A 12,777-nucleotide genomic window follows, 5' to 3' on the forward strand; every position below is an offset into this window, starting at 1 on the left:
AATCAAGGCACACATGGAAACTGCTCCCGCAACCTCCAGCTCACACCTTCAAAGAAGAATTAAAACAATAATAAGTAATAAAATAGCAATACTGAATCCTTGTGTGTCAGCTAACAGGCTTTGTTACAGGAAAAATTGAGTGTGTACCAATATGAGTATCATAATACAAATGTCAGTATACAAATCCATAGTAGAAATGTACACTTTCAAGACTACCTAGGATGTTTATGTATCTGATTAAGTATTTAAATAAAAAAAAATCTTTGTTGTTTTATAAGTAAAGATAATTATAACAATATGTATATAACATTATGTGCAAATTAACTGAACAAAAAAAAAGATAAGGAACTGTATCCTCTCTAGCGTTTGACTCACCATTTCTTGGTATAGTTTGCTCTTACCAATAAACTGTAATGTGATTTCCTATAATATAACCTGGCCCGGATGACTAACGCAGTATTCTACATTAACTAATGTATCTAGATAAATATATTTCATTTAGAGACATCTGTGTCATTGTTATGAGATCATAGTGAGAACACTTCACATTTCTAGCAAGACATTCATTCAGTTTTCTTCTCTGGATATGGTTTGTATGTAATTACTTTGACTTTATGTACTTTTAATGTAGAGCGGCTGATGTTTAAAGGGACATAAATCCCCGAATTTTTATTTTATGAATCAGATAGAGAATACAATTTTCAACAACTTTCCAATATACTTTTATTATCTACTTTGTTTCATTCTCTTGGTATACCTTGTTGAAGAAACAGCAATGCACTACTAGGAGCTAGCTGAACACATTGAGTGAGACAATAACAAGAGGCATAGTTGTGTAGCCACCAATCAGCAGCTCCTGAGTCTACCTATGTATCTTTTTTTCAACAAAGGATACCAAGAGTAAAAAACAAATTAGATAACAGAAGTAAATTGGAAAGTTGTTTAAAATTGCATGATCTATCCGAATCATGAAAGAAAAAACTCTGGGTTTCACCCTTTGAGTGCTTAGCACTTTCCAACCTGGGTGCTAAGCTGATTTAAGAGATTTTTAATTTTTAATTTTTTTAAATATATATTTTTTAACTTTTTTTTTTCAGATCCCCAATACTTACACCGTTCGAAAGGTTAGGCGATTACCTTTCCAACGGTGGGTCTTGTAGCTGCTTAGATGCCTGAGATACAGGCTTCTAAGCAGCATGACCCCTTTTCCTATATTTGTCTTTGTCATTTTTAAATAAAGTTGCACGGTGACATCATTACGTTATTGCGCGTGACATCATTGTGCAAAACGTGAAGCCCCGGCGATGCTTGTCAGTATACAGGCCCGATCACCGGGGTAGGAGTGGGTGGGAGCCCCCAGATCTCCCTCAAGGTTGGAGAGTGCTAGCGACGGCTCTGAACTGTCGTTAGCACCTGAGTGGGAAACTCTGCGACGTCTCAGAGCCGTTTTAGCACTGTAAGGATTAAACTCTCATCTAGGTGTTTAGCATATTCTATGGCAAAATGCTTGATATACAACAAGGGAGGACAATTCATCCAGTTATAATGTATGTCATAACACTTTTTTTAAAGAAAAGTTTATGAGGATATTTTTATTATACCTCATTCACTGAGATTCAAAAAATTAGAGCCACATAACATAAGTTGTGGGTTTCAGGTAAATTTCAACGGTGGACTCCTCAAACCTATTTTGTCGTTAGTTAATTAATTTGTATTGTAATTTTCTGTAGGATCTGTTTAAAGGGACAATAAACCCCACAATTTTCTTTCAGGATTGGGCAAGAACATACAATTTTAAACAACTTTTCAATTTACTTCTATTAACAAATTTGCTTGATTCCGTTGTTATCCTTTGCTGAAGGACCAGCATTGCACTACTGGCAACTGGATGAATACATCTAGTTAGCCAATCACAAGAGACAAATGTGTGCAGGCACCAATCAGCAGCTGGCTCCCACTAGGGTAGGATATGTGCTTATTCTTTCTCAACAAGAGATACCAAGACAACAACGCACATTTGGAAATAGAAGTGAATTTAAAATTGGTAAAGTTTCATTTTGCTTTTCCTGTCCCTTTAAGTTATAATGAGATTGATGTAGTTGTGTCACCACAACTTTTTTTGTCACCTTAGGCTGGGAGCTGTAGTCTACTGTTCTTCTGGCCACTTTTCTCCTTGTTTTCATTCTGGGTTCTATAAAGGAAACAGACATGCTCAAACCCTCCCATGAGGATTCTGACTTTACCAGTGGACCATCTAGGCTCCACCTACAGGACCATGCAGTTTTACTTCTATGTATTTAACAATACCTGTGTCTTTTCATTGTGTAGAAATTACACTTTATTCATGTTATTTTATCTTACCTTTTGTTCTGTAATCAGGTTATGGAAACATTGCACCCAGCACAGAAGGTGGGAAGATATTCTGTATACTGTATGCCATATTTGGAATACCACTTTTTGGATTTCTCTTGGCTGGAATTGGAGATCAACTAGGGACAATTTTTGGGAAAAGTATTGCAAGAGTTGAAAAGGTATTCCGGGTAAGATCCATGTTATTTTTGACATTGTAATATCAGGCATCACAGTTTCATTAATGTATCATTATTGTGTTTGTGTACGTAAAAGTTTCATAACATATTAAGGGCCAGATTACAAGTGGAGCGGTATTTAACGCTCCCGGTTGATCGCTAACTAAATCGTCAGGTAGTCCTCTTATTACATGTTGAAAATAAACAGTTTTTGCTCGCGTGCTAACTCGATGCGCGTAAAAAGCAGAACTTAGAATAACATGTGCGTGATAATTTATTCCACAATAGAACTCAATGGAGAAAAAAAATGGAAAAAATCTTAACATCCCACTTGCGTGCAAACCTGAATGCAGATTCTCAAGTGCGCTAAACCGACATGAAAATATGAATTTTTCACATTCCAATGTTCTTCACATGACAGAATATGTTATGTGTATTCATTAATACGTATATATATATATATATATATATATAATGGTATTTTGGTACAATATATATTTATACATATATATATATACATTGTATCATGTTCAACAGACATTAGTAAATCGGCCCCTATGAGTGGAGTGCTAACAGTTATTCGTGAGCGATAAGGGGTTTATCACGGGTGTTTGCACGCATTCGTTTTTTGCTCATATTAAAAGTTAAAAGTAAACACGATCGATAGTGCTCGTTCTTAGAGCTCTGGTTAAATGATTTGTGGAACGAAAAAGTGTCACAAAACACATCAACATTACATTACAAAGTACACTTACACTCATTTTAATAGCACAAGCTAATAAAAAATATTTAAAAAAAATATTGCACAAAAAAGTTATAAGGACTCAAAGATATGAGGGCTCAGGTATCAGGAAAAAAAGGCAGGCAAAGGACTTTAATATGTCTATATATATGTGTACATATGTATTTATATGTGTATATATATATATATATTTACATACATATATACACATATAAACACATAGATACATGTGTACACATATATAGACATGTATACAAGTGCATTGGAGCCTATGCAGTTAAGTAGATGAAAACATGAAAAAACATATTTATGCAATATTCATATTTCATAAAGTGCTATACTATGTATTTACTGTAAATTGCTATATATATATATATATGTATATACCTATCCCTATTTATACTCATATATATATATATATATATATATATATATATATATATAGGTAGATATATATATTTGTGCAAAAAATCCATCAGATATATGTAGAAATATTTATTTATGAATAAATACAACACAGTCTGCTATGTGAAGATTCTTGGAATGTGAAATATTAATATTTTCATGTCAGATTAGCGCACTTGAGAATATGGGATCGGGTTTGTGTGCGAGTAGGGTATTAGTTATTTCCCCCACATTTTTTCTCCTTTCACTTCTATATGGAATGAGTTATATTCTAAGTTCGTTGTTTGTGCTCATCAGGTTATAGCGCAAATGGAAATCGGTTACTTTCAACTTCTAGCGCAGTTAACGCTCGAGCGGGAGCATTAACTAGCGCTCCACTTGTAATCTGACCCATTATGGGGGATTCAGTTTTTAATTTACTGTCCATGTTACGGGACTTCTATTTATGATGCATTTGGAATATAAGATACAGGATGCTTTCGTGTTTATTTTGTTTGTTTAAAAAGTGATATATGCTGAAAATACTGTACTTCTGTGTTCTGTGCTGAGAAATTTTCCTTTTAAGAATATTTTACTTTTTTTTTTTTTACTGTTATAGGCTAAGGTTACATAAAAAAAAAAGCTTATGGTATCACAAACAAGTCCCTGCAGAATTAACGTGCACCTGTGATTTAATACAGCACACACGCCACTGTGTGTCCCATTAAATAATTACATTTAAAACCCATGCCCACTATTAGGCCTTCCAAAATATCTCTCTCCTGAGACATCTCTACAACTATTTTGTAGAGCAGACATATATTATTTTCTACATTCAAAATATTTGTTGCTATGACTCTGTGAGGCCTACTTATCAACCCGTCAACTGTGCTGCATTTGACGGCACCAATACGCTCGCCTGACATCGCCTAAGATCGCGGCCGCGGACCTGAATACGTTCTCCAAATTAACAAAAAAAAGGTTTAGCTTTCAACAAAGAATACTAAGAGAACAAAGCAAATTTGATGATAAAATTAAATGAAAAAGTTGTTTAAAATTACATGCCCTATCTGAATCATGAAAGTTTAATTTGGACTTTACTGTCCCTTTAATATTGTTTTTTTGTACCAGGTTTTGTTAATTTGAGTATTATATACAGCTGAATTTAATTAATTAATAGCAAGTGATTTCCAGTTATACCTACAATTGTGATCACAATCTATTTTTATTTTGAGCCATTGGGGTATATCTATCAAGCCGTCAACTTTGTTGAATTCAACGGCACCAATACGCTTGCCTAACATCGCCTAACATCGCGGCTGCGGACCTGAATACACTCTCCATATTTATAAAAAAAAGCTGTCAAAAAGACAGCATCCAAGTACGGGGCGATGAGCATCGGACTGTTGTTAACTAGCAGTCATCGATCTCGCGTCTATTCGGCTTTTTACCAACTTCATTTATACCCTGTCACTAAACGCCGCCACTATATTAAAATGTTTAACCCCTATCCCGCTGCTCCTGGACCCTGCCACCACCTAAATAAATGTATTAACCCCTATCCCGCTGCTCCCTGGCCCCCCGCCACCTATATAAATGTATTAATCCCTCTCCCGCAACTTCCGGACCCCGTCGCCACTAAATAAAAGTATTAACCCCTAAACCTCTGGCCTCCCACATCACTACAACTAACTAAACCTATTAACTCCTAAACCGCCAGCCCCCCACATCGCCATAAACTAAACTAACTTTAAAATTACAATTACAACATCCCTATCTTATAATAAATTTAAACTTACCTGTAGAATTAAAAAAAAAATATTTTTAATTTATTAATTAATCTACCCTAACTATTATCCTACAATTAAATTAAACTAGCAATTACTCCTAATCTAATAGCCCTATCAAAAATAAAAAGCCCCCCAAAATAAAAAAAAACCCTAGCCTACAATAAACTACCAATGGCCCTTAAAAGGGCCTTTTGTGGGGCATTGCCCAAAGAAATCAGCTTTTTTACCTGTAAAAAAATACAAACACCCCCCAACAGCGTCAGGATAGGTAAAGTCCAGAGTAAGACCCAAATGCTAGAATGAAGGTAATAACACCCTAGCACAGTGAGTATATACCAGGACCTGACCCTGCGACAGCTATAGTATAAAATACTCACAGAGATAGGCTGGAAGATGACACAGCAGGGTCAGGAGAAGAAACTTCAAGTAGATAGGGTTAATCAAGAGAGTTGTCTAGTAAGCAATGTCCGGCGACGTGTAATCAGGCAGGTAGAGGTTAACCAATAGAGTAATCCAACAAGCAATGTCCAGCAACGTGTAATCAGGCAGGTAGGGGTTAAGCAATAGAGTAATCCAACAAGCAATGTCCAGCAACGTGTAATCAGGCAGGTAGGGGTTAAGCAATAGAGTAATCCAACAAGCAAAGTCCAGCAACATGTAATCAGGCAGGTAGGGGTTAAGCAATAGAGTAATCCAACAAGCAATGTCCAGCAACGTGTAATCAGGCAGGTAGGGGTTAAGCAATAGAGTAATCCAACAAGCAAAGTCCAGCAACGTGTAATCAGGCAGGTAGGGGTTAAGCAATAGAGTAATCCAACAAGCAAAGTCCAGCAACGTGTAATCAGGCAGGTAGGGGTTAAGCAAAAGAGTAATCCAACAAGCAAAGTCCAGCAACAAGGGATCAGGCAGATAGGGGTTCAGGATTCAGAATATACGATAAGCACAGGTTCAGAAATATGATATGAGATACTCACAAGCCAACGTGTGAAAAACAAACAGGCACCGGAGGAGAGAAGACGCCGGAATAAGAAGCCATTCTGACGTCAGAGGAGAGGGACGGCTTCAGTCAAGTTGCTAGGCAACGAAGTGTAGCGCAACAGCGCTGAAGAAATCCGGAAGGGAAAAGAGCGATCAGCTGAGCGATCGCGACAGTGCCCCCTCCTCAAGGACCCCTCCGAGGAGCACGAGCAGCCTTCGAAGGATTCCGAACGTGGAACTGTTTGATCAGGGCAGAGGCGCGGATATGAGAAGCAGGTTCCCAGGAACGTTCAGTAATGGGATAGCCCTTCCAAAGAACCAAATAGTATAAACGATTACCTCGTAATTTGGAATCAAGAATATGACTGATCTCGAATTCTGAGGTACCATCCACAAGAAACGGAGAGGGAGTTTTCTGTCTGGTGGAAAACCGATTAGAGACTGCTGGTTTAAGAAGAGACACATGAAATACAGGATGAATCTTCAGGTTGTCTGGTAAAGCCACCTTGTAAGCAGTAGAACAAACCTTGGAAACAATTCTAAACGGTCCTATGTATTTAGGACCCAATTTAGCACAAGGTTGCTTAAGACGAATGAATCTGGTTGATATCCAAACTTTGTCTCCAGTGCGAAATGAAGGTGCCTTACGGCGTCTGCGATCAGCAAATCGCTTATACTTTAGAGAAGAGAGGAGAAGAATTTCCCGAATCTTCTTCCAGTGTTTACAGAGATTCTTCACAGTTCGATCTGCTTCAGGAACACCAGAAACCCCAGAAGACATAGGAAAAGTTCTAGGCTCGAATCCATAAGCTGCCTTAAAGGGAGAAGTCTGTAAAGAAGAATTGAGACGAGAATTGAAAGCAAGTTCAGCCAAAGGAAGAAGTTGAGACCAATTGGAATGCTGATGGTTAACATAATGTCTGAGATAAGATTCAAGAGATTGGTTAACTCGTTCAGTTTGACCGTTGGATTGAGGATGATGGGCAGTAGATAGAGATATGGTAACTCCAAATTGTTTGCATAGAGATTTCCAAAATCTTGAGACAAATTGAACTCCTCGATCAGAAACAATGTCCAAAGGAAAACCATGTAATCTGGTGATATGGAGAATAAACAGGTCAGCGAGTTTCCGGGCAGATGGTAGGCCAGTTAAAGGAACAAAATGTGCTGTTTTGGAAAATCTGTCTACCACAACCCATATGGTCTTGTTTCCGGCAGAATTAGGAAGATCAGTAATAAAGTCCATGGAAACATGAGACCAGGGGTAATATGGAACCGGTAAAGGTTGTAAGAGTCCAAAAGGTAAACCAGAAGACTGTTTATTAGATGTACAGGAATTACAGGCTGCAACATAATCCTTGACATCTTTGTTCATAGAAGGCCACCAGACATGTTGTTTGAGTCTCCATAATGTATTACGTACTCCAGGATGTCCTGACAAAATATTATCATGAGCCCACCGAAGAAGTTTAAGGCGGTATTCTGCAGGTACAAACAAGATTCCAGGTGGTATGTTATAGGAGGAAGGAATGGAGGCTTGAGCAGACTGTAGAGCTTGAAAAGGAAAAGTAGACAACTGAGCTAGAACTTTAGCAGGCTGGAGAATGGGTTCAGAATCCAACAATGTAGAATCAGAAGTTTGAAATTGTCTGGATAAAGCATCCGCTTTACAGTTCTTAGAACCAGGAATATAAGAGAGGACAAAATTAAATCTGGAAAAGAACAGAGCCCACCGAGCTTGACGTGAATTGAGGCGTTTGGCAGTATGAAGATACAGAAGATTTTTATGATCCGTAAGTATAAGGAATGGCTGAACCGTGCCTTCAAGCAGATGTCTCCATTCTTCCAAGGCCATCTTAATCGCTAACAATTCTTTGTTACCGACGTCATAATTCAATTCTGAAGTATTAAACTTCTTGGAGAAGAACCCCACAGGAAGGATTTTGCTAGTGATGGGATTTCGTTGAGAGAGCACAGCCCCGGCAGCGATCAGAGAAGCATCTACTTCAACGATGAATTGGAGACTCGGAACTGGATGGCAAAGAACGGGGGCCGAAGTAAACGCAGATTTCAGAGTCTCAAAGGCCTGTAAGGCTTTATCAGACTAATGTTTGCAATCCTGACCCTTCTTAGTAAGAGCAGTAAGAGGTGCCGATATGTTAGCAAAGTCTTTTATAAATTTACGGTAGTAATTGGCAAACCCTAGAAACCTCTGAAGAGATTTTAGGGAAGTTGGTCTAGGCCAATCTATAATAGCCGACAGTTTGTCAGAATCCATCTCAAATCCAGACGGAGAAATGATGTAACCCAAAAAATGAATAGATTCTTGACGAAAAGAGCACTTTTCAAGCTTGGCAAATAGAGAATTTTCACGTAATCTCTGGAGTACTAGTTTAACGTGATGAACGTGATCCTGCAAAGTCCGAGAATAAATCAAAATATCATCAAGATAGATAATGACGAATTGATTAAGATAGTCTCTGAATATTTCATTAACAAAATGCTGAAAAACAGCAGGGGCATTGCATAACCCAAAAGGCATAACTAAATATTCATAGTGTCCAAATCTTGTGTTGAAGGCTGTTTTCCACTCATCCCCTTTTCGAATCCTGACCAAATTGTATGCCCCACGAAGATCCAATTTGGTAAAAATGGAAGCACCCTGGAGACGATCAAACAATTCAGGAATGAGAGGAAGGGGATAACAATTCTTGATAGTTATCTGATTAAGAGCACGATAGTCAATGCAAGGACGTAGACCTCCATCTTTCTTTTCAACAAAGAAGAAACCTGCTCCTACCGGAGAGGAAGAAGGGCGAATAAACCCTCGGGCCAAATTATCCTTGATGTAGTCTTCGAGAGAAACATTTTCTTGACAGGAAAGTGGGTATGTTTTACCCTTTGGAAGAGGTGCTCCAGGTAATAAATCAATGGGACAATCAAAGTCCCGATGTGGAGGTAATACTTCAGCATCCTTCTTAGAAAAGACATCACAAAAAGAATGGTATTGTACAGGCAAAGAATCAGGGATGTCCAAAACTGCCACAACAGTACTAGAAGGTTTGGGAGAATTCTGTAAACATTTTTGGAAACAAGAGGATCCCCAGGTAACAAGTTCCCCTTTTGACCAGGAGAAAACCGGATCATGAAGTTGTAGCCATGGAAGTCCCAAAATTAAAGGAAACTGAGGAGAAGAGATGATGTCAAAACAGATGGACTCCGAATGAAGTACTCCTACAGACATCTGAAGTGGTATAGTAGAATATTGAATGATTCCTGAACCTAAAGGTTGACCACTGACAGTAGTGACCTTAATTACTTGGTTCTTGGAAAGCAAAGGAATCCGAAGGGAATTAACAAAATCCGAATCCATAAACATTCCAGCAGCTCCAGAATCTATGAGTGCTTGAGCCTGAAACTTGGTGTTGCCAAAACGGAAGGTGACTGGAACAAACAGCTTGGGATTGAGGGTAGGAAAGGATTTTTGGCTTAACTCAGTCCCTCTTTCTGGAGTTAAGCCCTGGCTTTTACTGGACGGGTTGGACAATCTTTTAACATATGTCCCTTAATACCACAATATAGACATAGTCCAAGATTACGCCTTCTGAGACGTTCAGCTTCAGATAATTTAATTGCACCAACCTCCATGGGTTCACTAGATTCAGAGATAGAAGAATTCGGAGCAAGAAGGTTAGGCGAACGAGACAAAGGACGGAAATTGGATTTTAAAAAGGATCTTCTGTTACGGTCACGTTCATGGAGACGCTCAGAGTAACGAGCATCTAACTTGATACATAGATTGATGAGTTCTTCTAGAGAATCAGGAAGATCTCTATAAACTAGTTCGTCTTTTAAACGATCACAAAGACCTTTACGAAATGCTGCACGCAGGGCCCCATGATTCCACATAGTTTCAGCAGCTAAAGTCCGAAATTCTATAGCGTATTGTGCTACAGAAAGAGAACCCTGCCTTAAATCTAAAAGTCCTGCTTCGGCAGCTGCAGACCTTCCAGGTTTATCGAACACGGAAGAAAATATGGAAACAAAAGTGTCAATATCATGAAGCAAAGGATCATCCTTTTCCAACAATGGAGAAACCCAAGCCAAGGCTTTACCTTTCATAAGAGAAATCAAAAAGGTGATCTTGGAAGAAGAGGAAACAAACATCAGAGGATTATTTCTGAAATGTAGGCGGCACTGATTAAGGAATCCTCGACAGTCATCCGGGTTGCCATCATATTTATCAGGTAGCGGAATTCTGGGTACTAACTGTTCAGCAGGATGTGGCGGATTATATGTAGGATTAGAACTGGCCGCAGGAACAACAGGAGTTACAGGGACTTGTGAAGGCGGAGTGAGGTTATGCAAAAGAGCAGTAATTTTATCCAATTTAGAGTCCAACGATTGCAGGTGTGCGGAGTGGGTGCCAAGTAGCTGTCCTTGTAGAGCCACAGCTCTGGATAACTCACCAGGGTCCATTTTATGGCCTGTTTGTAATGTCAGGATAGGTAAAGTCCAGAGTAAGACCCAAATGCTAGAATGAAGGTAATAACACCCTAGCACAGTGAGTATATACCAGGACCTGACCCTGCGACAGCTATAGTATAAAATACTCACAGAGATAGGCTGGAAGATGACACAGCAGGGTCAGGAGAAGAAACTTCAAGTAGATAGGGTTAATCAAGAGAGTTGTCTAGTAAGCAATGTCCGGCAACGTGTAATCAGGCAGGTAGAGGTTAACCAATAGAGTAATCCAACAAGCAATGTCCAGCAACGTGTAATCAGGCAGGTAGGGGTTAAGCAATAGAGTAATCCAACAAGCAATGTCCAGCAACGTGTAATCAGGCAGGTAGGGGTTAAGCAATAGAGTAATCCAACAAGCAAAGTCCAGCAACGTGTAATCAGGCAGGTAGGGGTTAAGCAATAGAGTAATCCAACAAGCAATGTCCAGCAACGTGTAATCAGGCAGGTAGGGGTTAAGCAATAGAGTAATCCAACAAGCAAAGTCCAGCAACGTGTAATCAGGCAGGTAGGGGTTAAGCAATAGAGTAATCCAACAAGCAATGTCCAGCAACGTGTAATCAGGCAGGTAGGGGTTAAGCAATAGAGTAATCCAACAAGCAAAGTCCAGCAACGTGTAATCAGGCAGGTAGGGGTTAAGCAATAGAGTAATCCAACAAGCAAAGTCCAGCAACGTGTAATCAGGCAGGTAGGGGTTAAGCAAAAGAGTAATCCAACAAGCAAAGTCCAGCAACAAGGGATCAGGCAGATAGGGGTTCAGGATTCAGAATATACGATAAGCACAGGTTCAGAAATATGATATGAGATACTCACAAGCCAACGTGTGAAAAACAAACAGGCACCGGAGGAGAGAAGACGCCGGAATAAGAAGCCATTCTGACGTCAGAGGAGAGGGACGGCTTCAGTCAAGTTGCTAGGCAACGAAGTGTAGCGCAACAGCGCTGAAGAAATCCGGAAGGGAAAAGAGCGATCAGCTGAGCGATCGCGACACCCCAACAGTAAAACCCACCACCCAACCAACCCCCCAAATAAATACCCTATCTAAAATAACCTAAGCTCCCCATTGCCCTGAAAAGGGCATTTGTATGGGCATTGCCCTTAAAAGGGCATTTAGCTCTTTTACCTGCCCAGACCCTACTCTAAATAAAACCCACCCAAAAAACCCTTAAATAAACCTAACACTAACCCCTGACGATCCACTTACAGTTATTGAAGTCCCGCTTGAAGGATCCATCCAGCCGGCAAAAAGTCTTCATCCAGGCGGCCTCTTCTGTCTTCATCCAGCCGGCGAAGTCTTCATCCAGACGGCATCTTCTATCTTCATAGCTCTCATCCTATTGGCTGTCCAATCAGCCAATAGTTTGAGAGCTCAATCCTATTGGCTGATTGGAACAGCCAATAGGATGAGAGCTGCTCAAATCCTATTGGCTGATTGGAATCTTTCAGCCAATAGGAATGCAAGGGACGCCATCTTGGATGATGTGACTTGAATTCAAGTTCCAGTTTACTGCGGCGACCGTATTGAAGAGGAGCTCCGCACCGGATGTCTTCAGGATGGACCCGCTCCACACCGGATGGATGAAGATAGAAGATACCGTCTGGATGAAGACCTCGCCGGCTGGATGAAGATGGAAGAGGCCGCCCGGATGAAGACTTCTTGCCGCCCGGATGAAGACTTCTTGACGGCTGGATGGATCCTTCAAGCGGGACTTCAATAACTGTAAGTGGATCGTCAGGGGTTAGTGTTAGGCTTATTTAAGGCTTTTTTTGGGTGGGTTTTATTTTTAGAATAGGGTCTGGGCAGGTAAAAGAGCTAAATTCCCTTTTAAGGACA

The 12,777-nt window shown here is 39.7% G+C and overlaps 1 protein-coding gene across 1 annotated transcript in view; it reads left to right on the forward strand.

Annotated features, from left to right (window-relative positions):
- KCNK10 (potassium two pore domain channel subfamily K member 10) overlaps positions 1–12,777 on the forward strand; it is a 135,678-nt gene that overhangs the window by 74,643 nt on the left and 48,258 nt on the right. Inside the window, exon 3 of the mRNA XM_053689419.1 lies at positions 2,380–2,540. Coding sequence (XP_053545394.1) covers positions 2,380–2,540 — 161 coding nt within the window. The remainder of the gene's footprint in view (positions 1–2,379; positions 2,541–12,777) is intronic.

This window comes from Bombina bombina, chromosome 1, assembly GCF_027579735.1.
Source record: "Bombina bombina isolate aBomBom1 chromosome 1, aBomBom1.pri, whole genome shotgun sequence".
Lineage (NCBI taxonomy): Eukaryota > Metazoa > Chordata > Amphibia > Anura > Bombinatoridae > Bombina > Bombina bombina.